Source organism: Nothobranchius furzeri, chromosome 6 (assembly GCF_043380555.1).
Source record: "Nothobranchius furzeri strain GRZ-AD chromosome 6, NfurGRZ-RIMD1, whole genome shotgun sequence".
In the NCBI taxonomy this organism is placed as follows: Eukaryota; Metazoa; Chordata; class Actinopteri; order Cyprinodontiformes; family Nothobranchiidae; genus Nothobranchius; species Nothobranchius furzeri.
The window spans coordinates 50,001,558-50,024,341 of NC_091746.1; the positions used below are offsets into that span (position 1 = coordinate 50,001,558).

The window sequence follows — 22,784 nt, forward strand, 5'->3', positions numbered from 1 at the left end:
AGGGGTAGAGGCCTACTTTCAAATTTAGCCTGCTTGTTAAATTAATAGTTGCCAATCATCTTTAACTCATTCACTGCCAATCACGATTAAAGTCGTCATTAGCATTTTTTTACTGTGTGGGCATCAGATCGAGCCCCAGCACCGTGAGAACAAACATCTCAGCTCTAAAGCCGATCATCCACATACGTCACACATCACGTGATCAGGAAGCAGAAAATCTTTGTGTTAGGAGATCGTTTTGGGCCACTGCTATAAAAAAAAAGTGAGGCACGAACCAGAAAAGCTTCTGCCGATCACAATACAACAACGGATTATGAAAGAACGGATAAAGCTCGAAACGCGAGGATTCTTCATGATGTAGGAGGTGAGTCTCCGCTTTATTTTAGTTGTTTGGGGTCGACCTCATTTTAGCGCGCAACGTTCTGTGACTTTTAAAAAAACTGTAAAAACGGCGAGAAACGCTGGCAGCAAAGGGCTTTACCGATCAGGAAATGGCTGGCAGCAAATGAGTTAAAAAATAACAGGTAAAAAGAAAAAAACGGTTTCTCAGTGAACTTGGTTTTTAAAAACAGCAAAAAGGAGCTTAACCCTCTGGAGGCAGGCGTTGCAGATTTGCAACGTTGAAACCTACCAGGTTACTCCACATACGTATTTCATGAGCATTTTTTAACTTAGAGGTACCCTGAAGGACTTAGTTGTTTCTCCTTTTATCAAAACTTATTTTGGGCCTGAGAGGGCTAAAAATGTTCCAATATGGATACGAGAAGAAAAACAGAACTTGTATTAAAAGTTTTGGATATTGTAATAAATTAAATTAAACTTGACCAAATCCCTCAGCGGAAACCTTCAAAGTCTAGTTAGAATTTTAAAAAGGCTTTAAAATATACAGCAACTCTACACATTTGTAAATCGCTGCCCATTAATATGTTTTTTTCCCCCCAGAATTAGATGTCCAAATATACATAAAATATTTCACAATTAAATATATGTATTAGTAACATTATGACTAAAATGTTGAGTAGTAAACCTGTGAATGGGTTTTTTGTATGGTTTCTTTCTGGGAGTTTGTAATAAGGCATGCTAGAGCAGTAGAAGAAGCTAAAAGGTTGGCCAAAGGTTCTCAGAAGTGACCAATCAGGTGCTGATAACGTGGCCTTTCCAACCCTGAAATGCCACCAGGTTCAGCAACTATTTCTTTATAAAATTGCTACTTTGGGGCAGTTTAGCATGTTTTCTGTCTTCACTACAAAGACTAAAAATCTATAATTGCCAGGTCTTATTTAGACACTTAATTATTAAGGCTGGAAATAAGTGTTATTCCCTTTACCAGGATCTGGTTAAGAGCTGCTGAGCTTGAGCTCAGTGTAGGTCAGACTTTGTGTCTTCTGAGCTTCCACTGAGCAGCATCTCTGTCCCAGGTGTTTCAGAACACACCCTGTTAGAGGCATTGCCCAATTGAGGAGGTCCAGTTCGCAGCACCAACTTCCCAATGCCCAGACCTCCTGAGGCCAACCCCCCTGGAGACATAGACTTCCTGAAAGAAAGGATATAAAAATATACAGCAAACACTTTCGCTACTAATATTCTCAAGGACATGTCAAACACAAAATCCTGCTAAACGTGAGGTGAATTCACCTAAAGGCCATTTTTTTCAGCAGGTGAGGATCCACCTTTTCTGTTGTAAGACGTTGAGTCTTGGAGTGTTCGTCTACAGGCGAGGAGCAGAGTGGAGATGAGCAGGGAGGTGGGAGGAGGTGGGAAGCATCCTGAGAGGGCGGGCTATGCAGATTTAAGGACTCCTAGATGAAACAACAAGATTTACTGTAGGCATGATTCAGGGAGCTGTGTTTAAAGCACATTTCAACCAAAGGCACCAGTGGCATTTGGAATGAGGTCATAGGAAACATGCAGATATGGTGATTGTGGTTTAATCTCGCAGTCTCTGAAAATCAAACCAACCTCTAAATTGGTCTCATGCTGGTCTGAATCCTCCAAATCCAGAGCACTCAGTTCAAGCTCAATGTCCCGATCAGGGTCCTGCTCACCCCCTGCTTGGTTCCGATCTTGGCTGAAGGTGGGGTGACGAACTTGCAGGTCAGACACTATTTTTTCCCCACTTATTGAAGTTCGGCGGCCATCTAGCTCTGATGTGCAAAGGTGCTCACTAAAATGTGCAATTATCAAAAAGGGTTAAAAAAGAGATTGGTCTAATAAATAATACTAAACTACACTAATCTTGTCTCCAAGTCTACATTTGTGCCAGATTTTAAATGCAGCAAGCAGATTTAAAAGGCTAGAGCATCATGCATAGAAAAATTGCTGCAAAATGCAGAATTTTAATCACTGAATTGCATTTAAATATCATACCTCTCAAGGAAACTGGAGTGGCTAGAAGAATCAGACCCCCTGGAGCCCCATCTATAGTCACCGTGATCCAAATGGTGGTTGTAATCTGTTGGAACATTATGAAAATGAAGCAAAACATTTTCTAAAACTCAAACAAGGTTGAATAATCTAAAAACTGCAGTTAAAAATTAATAATGAAAAAGAATGAATATAAATACACTTATTTCATTTTAACCTTTAAGGGTATTGAACACTCGTTTTATCATTATAAATGGTCTCTGGTAGAAATGAATGGCTTGCAAGCCATACTTGGGGTAAAAAAACCACTGACTCTGTTCGATCTGTGACATGAATGTTTTATCTCCACAAATAACACAAGCCTGGAGAAGATCAGGGTCCCTAACCCATCACCAAGTGGCTAACGCTATCAGTTAGCTGTAGTTGAGACATTCTCTGCTTTTTCCTGGATGCTAAACCAACAACAGCCTTCACCGTCACGAGTCACAACGGTTGATGAATGTTAAGTGACATTGTGACATACCGTAGATCTGTCTGGATTTTCAATTCCTGGAGTTTCACAGTCTATTTTCTATCAGAAGCTAATGTAGGGGATAGGTGTAGGAGACTATTTTCATATTCAGCCTGCATGAAAAACTCAAAGTGACTGATAACAAAATAATCATTAAAAATAGTTTTTCAGTTTTCCAAACCTTTAAAGTTTATGGGCGTGGTGTTGGCACCGCCCTGGCAGGATGTAGCTTGGACCGGGTCCGTGTTGTGGTAAGCCGTGCGGGATGCTCTGGAAATGGCGCCCCACTTGGAGATAATAGGAGCCTCGCTGAAGGGAATGATGGGATCCTCCTCTTTCAAACGTCTATAGTTATCCAACGTGTGCAGCCATTGTTTCCTGGAGACAGCTTCTCCTTCAGTACCGTCCAACTCCTGCATCAGAACCGCATCAGTGCAAAACGTGGATGTGAACAAACTTGTTAGTCTTTGAGAGGTGTGCTAATTGTGTGAGCGTGCAAAGAGTCTCACCGGATGCTTCGAGCAAGAGTGAGCAGATGTGTGTGTGAGAGCTTCAGGCTCAAACGGGCTCAGGGAGGACCCGGTGGACCCATAGGACCACGGAGAGTAGTGTGCCAGACTTTCTTCGTTTCTGATCCTGCATCCCATACACTGACCTCCGCTGCTTTCCACATGCTGAGCAGAACAAACATTATTCAGCTAGTCAGAGACTTCCTAGTGCCACTGAAGCAACATCACTCAGCAGTTAGTAAAATAAAAAAGAAACAAAATGCTTGGGAAAGACAAAAGAGACAATCTTAAAGTCACATCAAAGCTGCAATTAGTTGCTCACAGAAACCTGCACTAACAGGCTGACTAAATCATCATTCATGGCTGTTTGTTTAAAATATAAGGTATTTTACTCACTACCCGAGATTTAGCCCTTTAAAGTGACAATGTGTAGTTTTTACCATTACTCTCTGGAAATATCCATTGAAATGTTGTATATGAATTAAAAGATGCTCAGTTGTTTAAAAATATTGGCGGTTTCATAACATTTAACCATAAAAATCTGTTCTAAAATACATGGGATTGGGTCTAAGTCTCTGGGCGACACCATATTGGATGCCATGTTTCTTTCTACAAGAGCCCATGGGGACAAATTGTTTTACTGATTTGTAACAAATGGTTACAAAAATTTCAGCATTAACTCATTCACTGCCAATGACGACTAAAGTCGTCATTTGCATTTTTTGACTGTTTCAAAATCAGAACGAGCCCCCGCGCTGAGAGAACAAACATCTCAGCCCTGAAGCCGATCTTCATCCGCATACGTCACACGTCACGTGATCAGGAAGCAGAACATCAATGTGTTAGGAGATTGTTTTGGGCCGTTCCTGTAAAAAAAGTGAGGCGCGAACCGGAAAAGCGTCTGCCGATCACAATTCGACAAAGGATTATGAAAGAACAGATAATGCTGAAAACACACGGATTCTTCCTGATGTAAGAGGTGAGCCTCTGCTTTGTTTTGGTTGTTTTGGTGTCGACATCATCCTAGCACGCAACGTTCTGTAACTCTTAAAAAAACAGTAAAAACGGTGAGAAACGCTGGCAGCAAAGGCCGTTAGCAATCAGGAAACGGCTGGCAGTGAATGAGTTAATAAACGTTCTTTTACACAATTACCTCTTCACTCATTGCAAGTGATGAAAAGGAATCTGATGTTCTTGTTATTTTGCTGGAGGTTACACTCTCAAGGATTTTTGACCTTAAAGGGGCATTATGGAAGTCTGACAGCCAAAACATGTATAGAAATAATAAATTTCTTCTTCATACATTCTCCTGCAATACCCTGGTCCTGTAGAATGAGCCCTGGCATTTTTATTGTGATTGCCTGTTTTTCTGTAAAATCACAGAAAAAGAGAGCTGCTCGGGTCAAGCAGGCTGCTTCATGCGCGTTCACGCTCAGGCATAGCCCTCCGAACCGTTCTTTGAACGTTGTTTCAGCTGTCATCAAGAATATAAATGTTACAGATACAGAAGTCACCACCGGTGATTTAGCTCGCCTAGTAAGATTTTGGACTTCCGTGCAGAAGTCCTGGGTTTGATTCTGGAATTGAACATTGTTGTTTTAGAGTTTCTTTTTTACATTAATGATTTATTTTTTTACAGTAAGATGCCCAAATTTTTATTTGAGACTCGCTGAATGGCATTCAATTCACAGATAAAAAAGATGTGGGTTCAACTTTCATTTTGGAACAATTTTTTAAGCAAGGGAATGGAATTATCTGAACATGCAGGAGGACTGACCCATCATAAACCTTTGTCGGCTGTGCTGAAGAGAAAGGTACAGAGCCAAATTATTTAATTAATTAGCTGCGCGTTCTCCTGTCCTCTGTCCTCCGGGCCACACACACACAAACACACACACACACACACACACACACACACACACACACACACACACATACACACACACACACACACACACACACACACACACACACACACACACACACACAAGGGACTGTCAGCTTCACAGAGTCTCAGCTGTTATTTTCGTTACAGCATGTGCGCCTCGTGCACGAGCCTCCTATTGAAGCTGCCGTTACGCTTTTGGCCTAAAGGGGCAATCGCGAGCATAAAAATTCAAAACTCCGTTGTCCCTTTAATGGGCATCTGTTGGTAAGGTCTTACTTGAACACAAAAATGTGTGCTTGCAATGATTTAGGTTACTGCCCCTTATCGCCAAGGAAAATACACACGGTCAGTTTAAGAATAAAATTTATCATATGCAAAATTCCTTTTTCTGAATCTCCAGACCTCTACCTCTTCAGCATGATTACTATTTTCTTTATCTGGGTTTGTCATAATTGTGTTGTATTACCATAAAGGAAAGAAAAGAAGGAAGCATTTATAAGAGCCTACATGTTGGAACAGTGGAATGAGGCAGCCTCTACATCTGGACACAGCCATAATGTAGTTGTAAATTGGGTCAAAATGATTTCCGCAGCAGTTCTGTGTATAAATGATCACATTTCCTTTATTTTTATTACAGATATTATATGATGTAGACTCATTTTAGGGAAAGTTGTGAATTATAAGAAACAAAACAGGTAATCTATAGAGAATAACACTGACTTAAAAATGCAAAAGTGGATAAAAATATCTCCTGGTGGTTAAAGTGTTTAGTTCTGAGGTGAGGTAACGTTACATAACTACTTTTGTGTATTCCTACTGTGTGTTTCTTCTGATTGCATTATTAGGTTATTTTTTTTAACACAGGAAATGTTGTTTCACCTTTTTGCTGACAGTTTTGACCACTCCTGCAGTCTTCTTCAGAGCTAGCCGCTAATGGCGGCGTCACTTCCTTATTCCGTCATTAGCGGCTAGCTCTGGAAAAGACTGGAGGAGTGGTCAAAACTGTCAGCAAAAAGGTAAAACAACCTTTCCTGTGTTAAAAAAGAACCTAACAATGCAATTAGAGAACAAATACTAGAGTAGAAAAGTGTATATTTTTCAGGTCTTGTCAAATTTTCTTTCTGTTAAATGTGCTCTGCTCAAGTGAATGATTCTTTTAATTGTAGGTATGGCATTGGTGTAAGCGCTGTCACATTCAGAGAGGGGAGACACGGGTTTCAAAATGCAGAAAGCATGCACACGAGATAAAACCAATAATAATAATAATAAACAGATTTCTTGTACTAACGCAAACATTTGTTTAACGTTGTACAATGCTGATGCCCTGCTGCAAACTGAAGACTTTTATTTTGAAAAAATAAAATTAAAACTTAACTGGTTTTAAATTAAACTATAGTTTAAGTAATTCACATGTTAAACACATGCTTTAAAGTGAAATCAGAGCTAATAATTTTGGTTTGATCTGTTGAGTTTTGTAATTGTTCAAGATTGGATGATTAGGACATTTGAAATGTAACCTGTAAATCAACCTGAGAGGACTGTGGGCAGCAGCTCAGGGGGTAGAGCGGGTCGTCCAGTAATCAGAGGGTTGTAGGATCGATCCTGACAGAGAATGCTGCCGCTGTGTCCTTGGGCAAGACACTTTAACCCACCTTGCCTGCAGGTGGTGGTCAGAGGGACCGCCCAGTGTTCGGCAGTCTCGCCTCTGTCAGTGTGCCCCAGGGCAGTTGTGGCTACAATGTAGCTCATCACCACCAGGGTGTGAATGTGTGTGTGTATGGGTAAATAACTGATTGTTTTGTAAAGCACCTTGGGGGGGTTCTACGACTCTAGAAGATGTAATATCAAATACATGCCATTTACCATGTAAATACTTAATAAGTTCTGAACTATTATATTTAGATTTCAAAATTTGTGTTTCACAAAAAAATTAATAATTTAAATCATGTGACACAATGAAACTTTACTCAGCTGAATACCTGAGTCACTGCTTGGTCATGTCTCTCTCTCTCTCTCTCTCTCACTCTCTCTCTCACACACACACCCACACACATGCCACAACTGTGCATTAGTATGATATATTTCTCCACAGTTGCTAGGCAACAATCTCCATCTCAAATCGCACTGGTCACAGCGATAGCGTGAGTTTTTGGGATGGGAATTAAATATAATTTTGTTAAAATTTGTAAAATGTCATTGTAAACTGTGTTTTTCCATCATTTACAGAAACTCGTGGGGAAACACGTCACAATGCCCTCGCAGGGCCCAAAATGATGTGTCTGCAGACGCTCTTTGTGATCCTCTGGGCTTGTGTGTGTTTACATATTCCGTCTCAGGTATTCAACTTTCTACCTCCGCTCCAAAATCAGTGAAGATTGGGGAAGACTGGGAGGGCCTGCTGGGATTGTGATGGTGATGAATGGAAGTCCACTGGTCCTGCTTCCTTTTGTAAAGACCCTCGTATCCAAGAGGAACACGTCCAAAGTCCTGGTAGAGAGGGGATGTGAATAAACAAAAACAACTCTTATCACAGCATAATGAAGCTCAACACGCTGGCCTGTGAAGTGATGAGGTCTTCAGGTGGAGAACTTTAAGCGCTTTGAGGTATGTCAGGTTGTTGGTCTAAATGTGCTGAATGGTGGTGTGAATAAGAGAGGTATTTTATAAAGAAACATACCAGAACTCGACAAATCACAGTAGTTAAGAGTTCAAGTGACCACTTTTCAGCTATTTTTAGTTAAAACATCGGGCTGCTTTTGCCACTTTGCTGCTCAAATTTTGAGCAATCACAAATCCCATCACAAATTCACCGGGTGCGATGGAGCCATTCACGGCTCCCTTGAACAGCAACGCCATGGTGGCAGGTTTACTGGTGAAGAGCTGCGTGTGAGGAAGAGAGGAGTGAGTGGGTGAAGCAGAGATGTTTCTGGGTGAGGAAGTGGGAGGACCACAGTGGAGGGAGAAGCTGCAGAAATGTGGCTGAAAGGGAAGGTGGAGACAAGGTGGTGTGTGGGAGTAAAAGCAGAAAGAGGAAGAAGAGGAAAGGCAGAAGATGTAGATATAAATATGCTCTCTGTACATCTAACCGCAACAGAGAGATGGATGGCGTTTAACCCTCTCAGGCTCAATAAAAGTTTTGATAAAAGGACGAACAACTAAGTCCTTCAGGGGTACTTCTGAGTTAAAAAAGGCTCATGAAATACGTTTGTGGAGTAACCAGGTAGGCAGGTTTTAACTGTTGCAAATCTGCAATGCCTGCCTCCAGAGGGTTAAGATTCAATCCTGTTGAACGCTGTTACAGGAGAGCGTTTTCCTCCCAGCTATGACGTAGGGTGTGAATTAATAATTGAACGTACTCTGTGCAGTGCTGCATGATGCTCTGCTCCAGAACAGTAGTTGTCTAGAGAGTTGAACCTCTCCCTGAGTGGAGGCTGGTAGACGGAGGAACGCAAAACCTCTGGAGGCAGCGAGTTACTCCTGGCGTCCTCTCTGTGGTAGAGCTGCAACAGCAACCATCACCAGATAAGACACAGAGTTCTTGATTTGAACATTTCATGTGATCATTATAAGATGGATCACCTGAGGTCTCCAAACTCTCCTGCTGTCATAGAGAGGAGCATAAACACCGTGCGCCGGTGTCAGAGGTCCATACTGCGGCTGTCCCGGGTGAGGATGGAAGGCGGGAGCGCCAATCCGATCCCTGTGGGGGGGTGCTGGGTACCCAGAGGAAGACGAAGATGGCAGGTGTGGCATCTGAGGCTCAGTCGGATAAGAGTAACCCGCTGAAGGTGGCAGAGAGGATTCTGAGACGTTGGCCGATCGAAGAAAGCGAGCCATGCACGGTTTGTGGGAAGGATGAAGCGTAGACTGGTAGTAGGAACCTGCCAGACACAGAGGTGCCGGAATGACTGGAACTTACTTAAAACAACTGAAGAAACCAATCCAGCTGAAAAAACTATTGTCTTTTTTGTCTACATTGAATCTGATCAAACTGTATAAAACTATTTTAAAGTGCGAGTATTAATTAGGGCAAGATAATTGATCAAGACACAGTATTCAGAGTTTTATTCAGTCTTTAACATATTACTATTGTTAATGATTTTTAAACACCAACAAAAACACATGAAATTATCTCAATTTGGACAAAGTAAGCAAAAAATAAGGTGGAAATGCTCTGCAGTGGTCACACACTCACAGGTTGGTTGGTAGTGAGCCGTGTCGTAAGCAGGGTGAGACTCCTGGTAGTACAGCTCTGACACCTGAGGGGGGTGCGGTGAGGAGAGGATGAACTGACCATGTCGAGGCACTGGAGCAGTACCATCAGCACCAGCTGGAGCTGCACCGAATGGAGGCGGACCTGATGAGAGGCTAACTGGTGGCCTGGCAGGAGAGATGGGCTTCCTAAGGATCAGCGAAACAACAAAATATAAAGAATAAAAAGAGACCTCTCCTCAAAACAAATGGAATAGACTTTGCTTTGGCAAAAAACAAAACAAAACAAAAAACATTTAGATGCTTTTGAATAAAAATAAACATACATTGTATTTGAATGACACTGGTTTCTATGCTTTTCAGGTTTTGAGTGTCAAGTGACGAAATGTTCTTACTGCTCTGTTGACCCTGATGTGTTTCTGTTGGTCCCAGAGAGACCGTTGGACCCATTGATCCCACTGGTTCCATTGGACAAAGCTCTCTTCCCTTCCTCTATGGTACTGCTCGACCCTCTGGGGATCAGCTGTGGGTGACTCAAGCCAGCCACTCCCTCCGTCATGGCGGCCGAGCTCTCCGTTGGGTCACTGATGCCTTTACCGGCTGACGGGAACGCACGGACCACGCTGCTGCTGCTCTTCTTGTTCTTTAATCTAAATCTGTGAATAAAAGGAGAAACGCAATGGAACAGATTGGTCATTTGTACTGAAGCAGGATGTGAGTGTGCAGGGACGGACCAGTCAAACTAGGATTATCTCAGAGATTTTCATATTAATATTGTCAAAAAGCTGTTTTTGCGAGAGCTCACTCACTTCTCTAGCTCGTCCTGCGTGTGTGCGAAAGTGCAGTTGGTTCCTCGCGGACAGCCTCCCTGCTGACGGAGATCTCTGCACATGCTGGTCTTGTACTTGCTGTTGACTTGAGGCTTACCAACAAAACAATAACACAAACATTAGATAGATAATAGGTTTAACAACAAACGCATTGACTCTGGAATATCGTCTTATAAATAAATGCGAATGAGTCACATTCATGAGATTCAAATATAAAAAGAAGTACTTTAATTTATAAGGTTTGCAACAAAAATAAAACATTCACATTTTACTGTGAAATTTAGTTTATTAATTAAAAAATGTTCTAGTCTTCTTTATGCAGAAACGTCTCGTACCTGTCTGTTGGCATGGTGTTCAGCCTTTTATCATCTACTCGCGCACTTTATCTGCAAAACGCTCTGCATGGATTTGATCCAAAATCACTTGATTACATGATTTCACAGAAAAGTAAAGCTGTAAAAATAAAAATCTGCACTTTTTTATGAAGTAAAGCTCATTATGTTAAAGGAGCTGATTCAAACTGATCATTGATTTATAAATAATATGCATTTTATTCCCTTATTCTCTATTTTATTTGTTTTATAGTGCTTGTTCAGAACATTTTCATTTATCACTGAAGTTAATCAAGGTTCTGTCCTCTAGGGTGATAACTTTTTAATTTGTTTTCTAATTATTTATTTGTTTCAGCCACACAGGTCCATATTATAAACTCAAACTATAACTGGAATCATAAAAGTAAACAGCATTTGCAATAAATACTGTTGATTCCAAACTGTAACATATTGTATAAATAACATAAGTATGCTCCTTTTCATTTTCCTTTTGATTAATAAACAACATCTCTTCTCAGACATCACCCTTTGCAGTCTTTACCACACACAATAAACACTTAATTGATTCTTCAATAAGAGCTTTTAATGTCCACAGTTTCATTATCTCCCTAACTGTTGACAGCTACTTTATTGCTGCTGCAGCAGGTGATCAAAGCTGTGGTGTTAGTGATCAGAGAGCGTTTCATATCCATCAGAAATTCCTTTGATGCCACAGCCCGGACGACTAAAACGTGCTGCGTGAAGGTGACACGCCAGAGTCTGTTGGTGCTGATCTGATCCATCGGGGAGTACCTGTGGGGTGTCGTGACTCTTTTTGCTGAAGTTCTGCATGAATTCAACCAGACCATGGACCACCAGCTTCACCGCCTGCATCACACTCTCCAGCTCTGCCCACGATGGCACCGGCGCATCTGAACACAGACATAAACATTCTGTTTGGTACGAGCTATTTTAAAAGATGCCTCTGTAAATGAAGAGAACATCATCAATATTTAAGCAAAACTGGAGAGATAAACCATGTGTGGTTTAGGTTTAACCCTTTTAACACTGAAATATAAAGTATTATTGATAAAATGAAGAACTAAGTTAAAATGAATTATTAATTCACCAATATTAATAAAAAACTAAATAATAATCAGTTTTCTTCTGTTAGCACGTAACAAAAATAAAATTGGCCCTTTCCACCTGTAGATCGTCCTTTAGGGGGCAGTAGTAATAGAGACTGGATATGTAAGGTTTGTGGTGAAAATACCAATCCTAGTGCTTGATCTGGACAATTCTGAATCCAGATGTGAATTTGTGGCAATATTACAGCATTGATTAAGCTTGAAATAAGAAAGAAACAGAATAAAAGCCTCCACTCGATCATGTTTTTAACTAAAATCTCATTCTCCAATATGTTATCTCATTACCTGATAACTAAATAACACAGTGTAGTGCATTTTCTATTAATTCAGTAAATAGTTTACATCATCACTGGATTAAAGGGCTATTACATCTTTTACATTTAAACAGGATACTTATAAATGAATATGACTCATTCATATCTGCTTCATGGTAAATGTGTAATTTGCCTGCAGTGGACCTCTTCTCAGCTTGTTGTGACAAAGCAAATGCATCAGATAAGCATAATACAGAATACACATAATCTTAGTGCTGACTTACATTTAAATACACTGAAAGCCAAACACTGTGTTATTCAATTGATTCTTAAATTTGTGGTCATTTTTTATTATTTTTTTATTTGGAAGCTTAGATAAGTACCAGGGTTGTGGTCTATGTTGGCTAGCAGCTCCAAGTGAGGTCTAAGGCTTGTGAGGTTGGCAGGGTCTCCGGTCCTCTGCAGAACTATCGTCAGTTCCTGAACACTCTTCGCAAAAGACTCTGGTGACTGCAACTGTGAAAATTGGTTTAATAAATCTAGTACTCATGAAAAATTAAAGTGATTATAAATTCTTATTCAAATAGGAGTACTTTGTCAATGATGGACTGCATATGGGACTTGTGGACCAGGTCTCCATATAACAGAGAAGACCACTGCTCAGGTGAGATCCGAAGGCCGGCCTCCATGGCGATGTGTACAGTCTGAGCGTCGTGTTCCCTCCTCAGCGCCTCATAGGTACGAAACTCCTCCTTCAGCTGCATCAGTGAGGAGTCTTCGTCACGCTTGGTCACCTGATGGACAGAAAAATTCACGATGCAGAAAAAGACACAATAAAAATCTAAACAACAATAAATAAAACTTTAATTTGTTGTCTAGTATGTATTTATCTTTGCATGTGTCCAACAAAGGCTTCAACAGTTATTTCAATGTAGAACACACATCAATAACTCATCTAATTATTGTTTACTTTAAATACATTTTTTGAGGTATTGGGGTTAGGGTATTCACTTATTGTTTGGACAAATTGATTAGCTTTTGCAAACGAGTTTTATTTAAAGGTTAAATTTTACTTCATTAACTATAAATGTGCAAGTTAAATGTCAGAGACATGTGATTTCTGGGGTCTTCAGACTCATAAACTCAAATTCTGATCATGAAAAGAGACTTTCTCTTTTAATCAGAATCTGCCCTATGAGTAATCATCACAAGACACCAACACACACACCCACACACACCCCACACAGCCAACATTAAAACACAATAAAACACAATTAGATCAACAGGGTCTATGCCACGAACCTCCGTTATGACGCTTCCTGACTTTTCATCCAGCTGAATGACTTCTGGGTTGCAGTACTGTTTGTATTCTATATTGCGCTTTTCAAGCTGTCATTGCAGGACCGGCCAAGGATAGTCAACAGGATAACGAGTGCAATGTTTAAGACACCACATTCAAATAAAGACAAAGGTTTTAAAAACTATGTGCAAGACGGCCAACTTTTGAACATTTAAATGCGCGAGAGCGCGCGTGTGCAGGATTGGAGGTGATCAGCATGAGATATTGGACGAGTGGCGAGAGAGCGTGTGAAGAGGGTCAAATGTGTGTGTATCACATTCAGTGCGTGAGAGTTGGCAGCCCTGACGTGTCCGCCAACAATATGTATGAAGTTGGATTGCCAAACTCCTGCTTTGACTTGTGATGATGCATGCTAGCTCTTTACTAGCCAAAACTAGCCACCACTGAAGCAATGCTAACAATGTTATCAGAGAGATAGGTCATGAGTCTTTGTTGTTTCTTAAATGCTAACTCTCTGCTAACGTTGTTAGCATTGCTTCCTCATTGTGCTAGTAAAGAGTTAGCATGTATCAATTTGCAACCCAAGGCTCTTGTTACCTTCATAGTTATTAATGTAGGTGGACACATACAATTTAAAACCGTTGTCTTTGATTGTGGCGTCATTGATGTGGCCTAAATTATCCTGTGTACGTTGTTGATCATTATTCTCGGCAGGTCCTGTAGCAATAGCGTACAAAAACCCTATAGAACAGTTACTGTGACTTGGAAATTATTCAGCTGGCCAAAAAGGCAGGAAGTGCAGGGGGTCTGTGGCGTATTGCCTATTGACTTCATTCAAAATCAATTCAAATTCAAAGATACTTTATTAATCCCAGAGGGAAATTAGAGTTTCAGTACACACAATTCAGAGATCAGACATACACGGGCAAGACACATGACAAGAATTGATGACTGTGGTCATATACTTCTCTTTGATTGCACATATTCTTATCATCTGGATCTGTTTCTGCCCAGCCAAAAGGGGCATTGAGGGGCAAATATAGATGACAGTTACATCACATGAAGATAGCTAGCATTTCTGCCCTACCAGCAATGTCTGTTATCAGATTGCAGGTCCAGAAATACACACTCACACACGCACACACACACACACTGTTTACAGATGATAATATCCTGATTACAGACTTCAGTCCCAAACACTTACCCCTGCTTCGCACTGGAAGCATCAGCAGAGCGGAACAGCAGCAGAATGGTTTACTTGTGACTTTCACTGTGTACCAGTACACACGGGGAGAACGTCAGCCGTGGAGCGAATTATCTGCCATGCTGCTTGTTTAACATGCAAATTTGCTAAATCTCTCGAGACTTCAAATGTTATGGTTTGTTTATGCCATCCACCATTAAACCAAAAAGAAGAAAATCACATTTTATATTGTTGTCTGATGCCATATGTGATGGTGTTCCTCCGCTGCCAGAATTAAAGCCATGAAAAATGCACCGTTGTACTTCTGGAACGATGCTGGGAGTAAATAAGTATTTAGGTCACATGTAATGACATAAAGTACATAGATATAAAATTGCATCGCTGAAATAGTCTTCTATTTTGAAAATTACCGGTTTTACATTGAAACAGTATGTGATTTCCTGTCTAGCCCCATGTTAACTACGGAAATTGACGTGTCCCAGAAGCATCTCACAGGAAATATAGATCCCCATCCTGTCTTTAGCAGCACAGTGCAGCGAGCCGCTTCTGGGCCTTCTGGCCGGAAAATGTCTGCGTCGAGGCTGGTTTGAATCACCCCCCACAGACTATATTAGACGTTCCGCTGCTGTTCCGCAGCGCTGATGCTTCCAGTGTGAAGTAGGATTTGGACTGACGTTAGGAGAAAATATTGCTTTTCTTTGATTTGAACTCGACTGAACTTTTTTTTTACTGAACTTCTCAAGGCAGCCTCAAACTGGTGACTTGTAAGATTTTGATGTCCACAGCAGCTGTGGTATACTACTTTTTACAATTCAAACTGAAGTTTTATTACAAATATTATTTATTACAGTAAATGTGCACATACATGTTACCTTAAAGCAGGAGGCCCTGTAGAGGAGCTGCACCACATGGCCTATGCTGGTTTTGGATGCCTGGGGGAACCGAGCCTCAAGCTTCTGGACCACAAACAAAACCAGCACCTTCCTGGAGAGAGCAGACCCATCCTCCAGAGCCAGTAGAACCAGCTTCAGCGCATCTTCTTGCATTGCTGAGGAATGTGGAGTGAAGGATGACAACAGGTGGTGAATGAAGAAGGCAGAATGAGTAAAAGAGGACATGAAGAAGTGAGAAATGTTTGAAAGGACACGTTCAGTCACCGCTGAGCAATCAGACCCAAACAATAGAAAGCTTAATACTTTCTAACACAAACAGGTGTCCTCAGTCTTCTCATTGAACTCGTTCTGTTATCATGATGAGAAACTCGTTCCCAGTCAGAATCTGCCCTATGAGTAATCATCACGGGACACCAGTTTGAAAAGACATAAATTTTTCCACTTTTCACAAGTAAAGATGGGAAATATTTGTGGTGTGAAGCACATTTAACAAAAGAAAACACTTGTGAAATAAGTTTTCTGCTCTAACATTGTACTTTCTGACAAAAGTTTGTATTTATTTAATCTAGGTTTGTTTTGTTGACTCACTTTGTTGAAGGATATTAATGTTGCATCAAAGTGAAACTACATTTTTCATTGCACCATGCCAATAATGGGTTGGACCCATTCACTTGTTTTTTAAATACATTTGCAGTGGTCTCTAGTATACAGGTAGGTGAATGTCTTGTACGTCAAGCTCTGTGGGAAAATGGTCTGGTGCTTCTGTTTCAGATAGTAGTTAGCCAGAAAATGATTTGGAGTCTTATTTCCGGATATATGAACATCTGGGCACTGATTGGCTGACGACAACACAACTCTTCCACTGCTTCCGTTTGTTCTGCAACGTTGATGTTTTATCTCCACAAATAACACAAGCCTGAAGGAGTTCTGTTGGTTACTTCTATTAGCTGGAACAATCTCTGCTCTCCCCTGGACACTAAACCAACAGCAGCCTTCCCCGTCATGGGCCAAGATGGGTGAGTCCATAAACTTTAATTTTCAAACTGACGTAGATCTTATTGGCTTTTCTGACCCGAGTGTTTCCTGTCTATCTGCGGCTAATGCGGGAAATAGGGATAGATGACCATTTCTTATTTCTCTTACTACTTCTTCAGGTATTCATAGAGCACAGACGCTTTTTCTCCTATCTCTTCTCCCTTATCTTTTGCCAAGGTTCTTGTCCTGTCTGTACTAGAGCGCTTCTCTGCTTTTCTACAAAAATCTAAAATTTTTATTAAATCGTGGATTTGTTTAGCTGGTCATTCCATGCGATTGACAAGATTTTTTCAATGAGAACGGAGCGGGGGGCTCTATCTTCTTGTCCAGATGGAACGCACCCGGTGGGGTATATTTTGGATTCCTGGAAGGAGTGGAATATTATCTGCCTTTCCCAGCTGTCCATGGAAGACGTTGAAGACGCATAGATTTTTGGATTTATGATTACTGGATTTCTTCTGATTGAAATGAGAGAATTTCTGGTATTTGAGAAATTTGGAAAGTCTGGGGGGATTGGAGTGCCACCCGAACTTAAGGAAAGTCTCAGTCGGGCGGGGACTGCTCAGACTCAGATGTTGCTCAATGTTAATAACAAGCTAAAGGTTCCAGCTGCGAAAATGGGTGTGAACTTGGAGAAAGTTACTGCAAGATACGGAGAAATTTAAACCCAATTGTTGGATTCACTGAGGGACTGAAGACCAGCTAACAACTCTGAATCTGACACCTTTGCAGCTTTTAAGCTGCAGAGAACACTCCCCACAAAAGAAATGCAAACAGATGCTGTGCACCAAGATTAATCAAATAATCAGTTATTAGATTCTAATTGAGCTACTAAGCAATAGTAAATTCAGCAAGTCCAAAAACGTTTAACTGGACACAAAGACTGTTTCAATAAATTCACAGCAAGTTATTATACCTTTAAAAGCTACGACAAAAAAAATCTTAATTAAAGCCAGACTGAATTTCAGTTATGTTCTTTGTAAACAATTAAAAAGTACTTATTATTTTAAATGGCAAACTTGTTTGCATCTCTCACATTTATTTGCCCGTGTGAAGAAGTTTTCTTATTATTCACTCGTACTCACCAGGTCCCAGAAACTGGCAGCCCCGCGCCCTCACTGCTGCCCAGAGGTTGGCCGAAAGCTGCTGGGGGTTCTGGTGCTGCAGGATGAGCTCGGTTACTGTCCGTTCCCCCAGGGAGCGGGCTGCTCTCACCGCCCTAACTCGGCCCTCCTCCTCCACCAGCTGGCAGTTCACAAGGGTCACCAGCTTTCTCTGCATGGGCCGACTGAGCATGCTCGGAGTGAGGTTAGCCACAGCTGCAGGAAGTGGCCAAAAGAAAAAAATCATCAACATCTGTAGATTGTTGCAAGGGACCTTTGACTAATTATGACATAACATCTAGAATGAGTTCAAGCTATACAACAATAAACCTACTTTATTCACCTAACACAGTTTAAGCCTGAGGGCTATTCTATGTGCCAGCTTCCTTCTTTTTTCTTTCACGATTCTGAGGAGCTTAAACATAATCAAGTGTAAATTATCCGAATGACACCATTAGCATATAAATGTGTCATCATTAACTAGATTTGTCTGTTTTCATTAACAATAATAATTATAATCTATTAATGCATAAAGTTTAAAAGTGAATAAAGAAAGAATGACATCCTGTGGTCAAATTTGGGTACTGCACTCTGTGTATAAAAAAACAAGGCCGCTCTGAGCGACTGTTGGCAGGTACAGCTCAGCACCAGAAGGTTCTAGATGATGAGCAAAGATGAATCATCCACAATATGTTGATAAGTAAAAAAAATAAAATAAATCATTTCACTGTAATATCCAGTTGTTGGTGACTGAAAAAGTAGCGTGAGATATTTTGAGAGCAGACTGCTTTTTTTCTTATTCATCATTGGCATTGTTGGTGCAACGTTGGCCTCTGGCCTTCTTTACGTGATGTTAGAGTAAAAAAAAGATGTCATGACTTCTTAGGGGTAAAATAATTCAAAAATACTTTATTAATCCCTGAGAGAAATTGACTACAGGGAAAGAAATTACTTCTGGGTCGCTCCTGTTACTGACTAACATTCTTTAACATTCTCTAACATTCACAGCGTTGCTGTTTTTTTGCCGGCTGGTGTCAAATTACAAATGTTGACGAACACTTGACAACCTTGTATGCTCAAACATGATTGGCTCTGGAACCAGGAGGTCAGGTGACAGATTGTGAACAATGACCATGTCCCTCATCTGCCTTTTTAAAAGAGAAACTAACAACCCCCCAGCCGGCTGAGAAGGAAATGTGTTTCAATGTTACCTGCCTTTAGGGTGACCAGATATCCCACTTTGTGTGGGACAGTCCCTTATTTTCATGACTTTTCACGTGTCCCGCAAATTGAGACTCGTGTCCCGCATTATTGACAGTTTTCAGTTTGAGTTTCAATCTCATAAAAGAAACTTTGGAAAAATCTGACTTTTGCTGTCAATCAAGCGGAGGCGGGACTTTAACGCATGTCCAGAGTGCGTGTGGAGTGCCCCCGAACCACCAAAACAAGCGTGAGTGAGCACGGGGGAGAAAATGCTGTAAACTTGTGAATTAAACGTGTTCAGAGATACTCGACAGAGTCTTTGTTGTTCCTCAGTCATTTTTTCATGTCTCGATGCGGAGTCTGATATGAAGAGGTCAAAAGCAGGTTTTCCAGTAATTAGACAGATCCATGATGAACACAATGGAGGTTCTAACATGGACAAGTTGCTGCGGTTTCAGAGACCTGCGTACATGCTGAGCCCCTTAAAGCACAGTAAAGAAATAATGAGAATAAATGGAAGCTTTGATCACTTATTCTCAGAAATTTGAGGCGAAAAATTATAGTAAGAAACTCTTATTAGATCAGAATTTTTAGAGATGAGAATCTGTTTATTCTCTCACCTAAAATTAGAAGAAATTTGTTGTCATGTTAAAAAATGTTTTGTTTCTGAATTACGAAAAAAATTGCTAAAAAGTGTGGATATTTTTTCTATGAGATGCTGATTTTAGTGGAAAATTAATTAAAAACAAACATAAATAGATCTAAAAAAATTACTGGTACTTTTGCTGTCATTCTGTTGTGGAAAACATTCAATGAAAACTCTGAAAAGCTGCTTAAACCTACATTTTTATTATTGTGGGCCTATCTATATTATTAAAATGATCAGAGCCACTACAGAGTTATGTTGTGGTAACTTGAGAGAAACTGTGAAAGAGTAAAGCTTTTGCTGTATGTTTGTTAATGTTGAATTCAAATAAAATATATACAATAAACATATGATGATAATAAGAATAATCATTTTATTAGGGCTAAAACTATACGTTTTGCTTGTTTGTTTTCTCATTGTCCCACATTGAGTAGTCTCTGTCCCACATTTGGCAAGTTGGGATCTGGTCACCCTACCTGCCTTCCAATATAATTATGACATTAGACCGTTTTGGGGTTAATTTGACTGTAAAATTCTTCCTTATTGTACTTTTATTTTCTTGCAAATTTCATTAAAGCGCAGAAGCTTGCAGCACCAGGATACGTGTGATAAGTCTGAATGCCAAGTCACACAGGCAGCTCAAGTGCGGCCCCCGCACACTGAATTTGAAAAGCTCAATTCTTTTCCACAAATGCCCAAATGTTCCATCATACACACACACACACACACACACACACACACACACACCACACACACAGACACACACACAGACACACACACACACACACACACACACACACACACACACACACACACACACACACACACACACACACACAGTACCTTTGGCGCTGCTGATAGGTTTCAGGTAGAGAGCCAGCTCTTCCACACACAGTCTGCAGACCTCATAGTGCTCAACATCTGTTGCACTGCTCAGGCTCACCGGTGGAACATCTGGGACCTGACAGCATCAACAACAACAACACACGGTGAGTTGTTTCTGTCTCACAGTCAGCTAACAGGAAATCCATCCGACCGCCTCACCAGGGCTCCGACCAGCTGCAGTAGGGCGCAGTTGACTGGCAGCAGGTCGATGTCGGTGCTGATCGGCGTCTGGTCGAAGGGGCAGGCCTTGCGGTGCAGCTTGTGGAGGCACGTCTTGCATACCGTGTGGGAGCAGCCCAGGCTGATGGGCTGGTGGCTCCTGCTGTCAAATTCATTGTAGCAGATGGGACAGGACAGGAATTCTGTCCACTGGGCTGCCTGCACTGGCATCCTGCCACCACGCCGCTGAAGGAGGCGTCACGGATCTCAGGGGGAATGCATGTCACAAGTCGCAGCAGATGCACGCCAACTAGGACTCTGGAGACATAACGAATTATCACAAAATTACCTTTAAATTTACTTTTTACAAACACATAATATTTAAATTAGGTAGCTTTTATTGGAACAAGATGACGTAACTTGGTTAAATAAATTTAACATTTCATTTCGTACAGTCTAAAAGTATGAATGATATCCTCAAAAGCAGCAATAAAGGTCTGCTTTCTGCTTGCCATATTTCATCTTTAACAACAAGCCAGTGAATTACATAATGAGTGAAGTGGGCAGAAAAGACAGAAAAACTTTCTTCTCTAATCAAAATGCAGCATTTTTTGTGAGAATGCAGAAAAATAGAGCGTTGTCAACAAAAAAGCCCTAAATCTAAGACTGATGTGTGAAAGTATGCGATCAGTGACACACACCTTCACTGGTTGGAGAAAGGCTGAGCTCATGTTGAATCATAATAACACTGGAGGGACGAATCAGTACACAGAGGGCAGATCGACACAGACAGAAATGCAGCAGACAGACGGGGGAGAAGGACACCAGAATCCTGTTTCAGGGAAAGTTTTGTCTGTTTCTGTCAACTGTTCCCAACTTATCTCTGTGTGTGTGTGTGTGTGTGTGTGTGTGTGTGTGTGTGTGCGTGCGTGCGTGCGTGAGAGAGAGAGAGAGAGAGACAGAGAGAGAGAGAGAGAGAGAGAGAGAGAGAGAGAGAGAGAGAGAGAGAGAGAGAGAGAGAGAGAGAGAGAGAGAGAGAGAGAGAGAGAGAGAGAGAGAGAGAGATGACAGTTTCTAGGGTCAAACTGACCTTGGACTTATATTGAAGAGTGGGGTGAGTTTACGTACTGATGTGAAAAATAAAAGTAAACATCTGGTCGCAGTAATAAAGAAAATTAATTTATTGTACTTTACTGGCAGCTAATTATGTAAAGGGTTGAATGAAAATATAAAATGTGGGCAGGTTCTTTTGCTACATTTGATTTATTTGAATAGTTTTGAAATCATTATTATTGATATTGTTGTTGCTGTTGTTGTTATGACAACTGCATCGAAAGAAAACTTGCAATTTATGGAATGAAATGTAAATTTTTTTTAATAAATTAGGAAAATTTCTACTGATTTTGAAAGGAAACTGCTGGACTTTTTCTATACTAACAGAAAATGTGTGATAAACTTGGAAAAGAGGTTTTAAATCACAATGGGATATGGTAACACTTTACAATAAGGGTCCCTTTATTAACATTACTTGGTGCATTATTAGGCATGGATAAACAAATGATCTCTTTATTAATGTGACTTTGTGCATAATTAAGCATTAATAAACAACAGATCCCTTTATTAACGCTACTTAGTGCATTATTAAGCATTAATAAACAAACAAGCCCTTTATAATGTCACTGCAGTGGTCAGCTACTCAAAAATGTTATTTTTATTTTGCTATTAAGCACAGCTAGACTTTATTGCATTTGAGCCCCCCTCCCCATTGGACTCTAGTAAGTTTGGCCAACATATTTCATGTTCAGAGCGCACGCTGTCCACTGAGGTAGACATGTAATAAATTAATTGTAAGATAAATTTTGAAGAAAAAAAAATTGTTGAAATTTGTTCCAGTCATACCTTAAGGTGGATGAAAAAAAATGTTCAAAAAATAATGGTTGAATTTCCTAATTCATGCATCAAAGTGTTAACGTTGCTGTTTTAGTAATATAAAGGGCTGGGAGGGTTCTCTTAGTAATGCATTACTAATATTAACATTAATATTAAGCAGTTAATACTTTATTTAATAGTCTATGAATGCTTAATAGTGCACTATCGTAACACTCTGCTATGAGGCAAGGATGCTCATAATTAATTTGTCATGCAGCGGGTCCTGCCTGTCTGCACCACACCACAGCCCACCAAAACCACCAAAACAAGATGTAAAGTGCAACTATTCAAATTGGTGAGATGCTTCCGTTGATCTTTTACTTTCAGATGTTAGATCAACATTTTTCTTCCACCTTAATGCATCACAGAGTTCCAGCATTCAAAACATTTTATTGTGGAG

The 22,784-nt window shown here is 40.6% G+C and overlaps 1 protein-coding gene across 2 annotated transcripts in view; it reads right to left on the bottom strand.

Annotated features, from left to right (window-relative positions):
• Positions 1-1,134: 1,134 nt before the first annotated feature.
• rc3h2 (ring finger and CCCH-type domains 2) overlaps positions 1,135-22,784 on the bottom strand; it is a 35,254-nt gene continuing 13,604 nt past the window's right edge. The window contains exons 2-20 of one of the 2 annotated variants that reach the window (XM_015940742.3): positions 20,456-20,773; positions 20,255-20,372; positions 17,545-17,778; positions 15,404-15,579; positions 12,621-12,821; positions 12,411-12,543; positions 11,439-11,557; positions 10,294-10,406; positions 9,880-10,140; positions 9,468-9,673; positions 8,852-9,153; positions 8,629-8,772; positions 7,625-7,759; positions 3,385-3,549; positions 3,057-3,288; positions 2,368-2,452; positions 1,960-2,164; positions 1,636-1,799; positions 1,135-1,534 (exon numbers count right to left, since the gene is read on the bottom strand). In XM_015940742.3, the coding sequence (XP_015796228.3) occupies positions 1,360-1,534; positions 1,636-1,799; positions 1,960-2,164; positions 2,368-2,452; positions 3,057-3,288; positions 3,385-3,549; positions 7,625-7,759; positions 8,629-8,772; positions 8,852-9,153; positions 9,468-9,673; positions 9,880-10,140; positions 10,294-10,406; positions 11,439-11,557; positions 12,411-12,543; positions 12,621-12,821; positions 15,404-15,579; positions 17,545-17,778; positions 20,255-20,372; positions 20,456-20,686 (3,399 nt within the window). In that variant the 5' untranslated portion in view covers positions 20,687-20,773 and the 3' untranslated portion in view covers positions 1,135-1,359. The remainder of the gene's footprint in view (positions 1,535-1,635; positions 1,800-1,959; positions 2,165-2,367; positions 2,453-3,056; positions 3,289-3,384; positions 3,550-7,624; positions 7,760-8,628; positions 8,773-8,851; positions 9,154-9,467; positions 9,674-9,879; positions 10,141-10,293; positions 10,407-11,438; positions 11,558-12,410; positions 12,544-12,620; positions 12,822-15,403; positions 15,580-17,544; positions 17,779-20,254; positions 20,373-20,455; positions 20,774-22,784) is intronic. The other variant, XM_054744257.2, reaches the window with a different exon arrangement.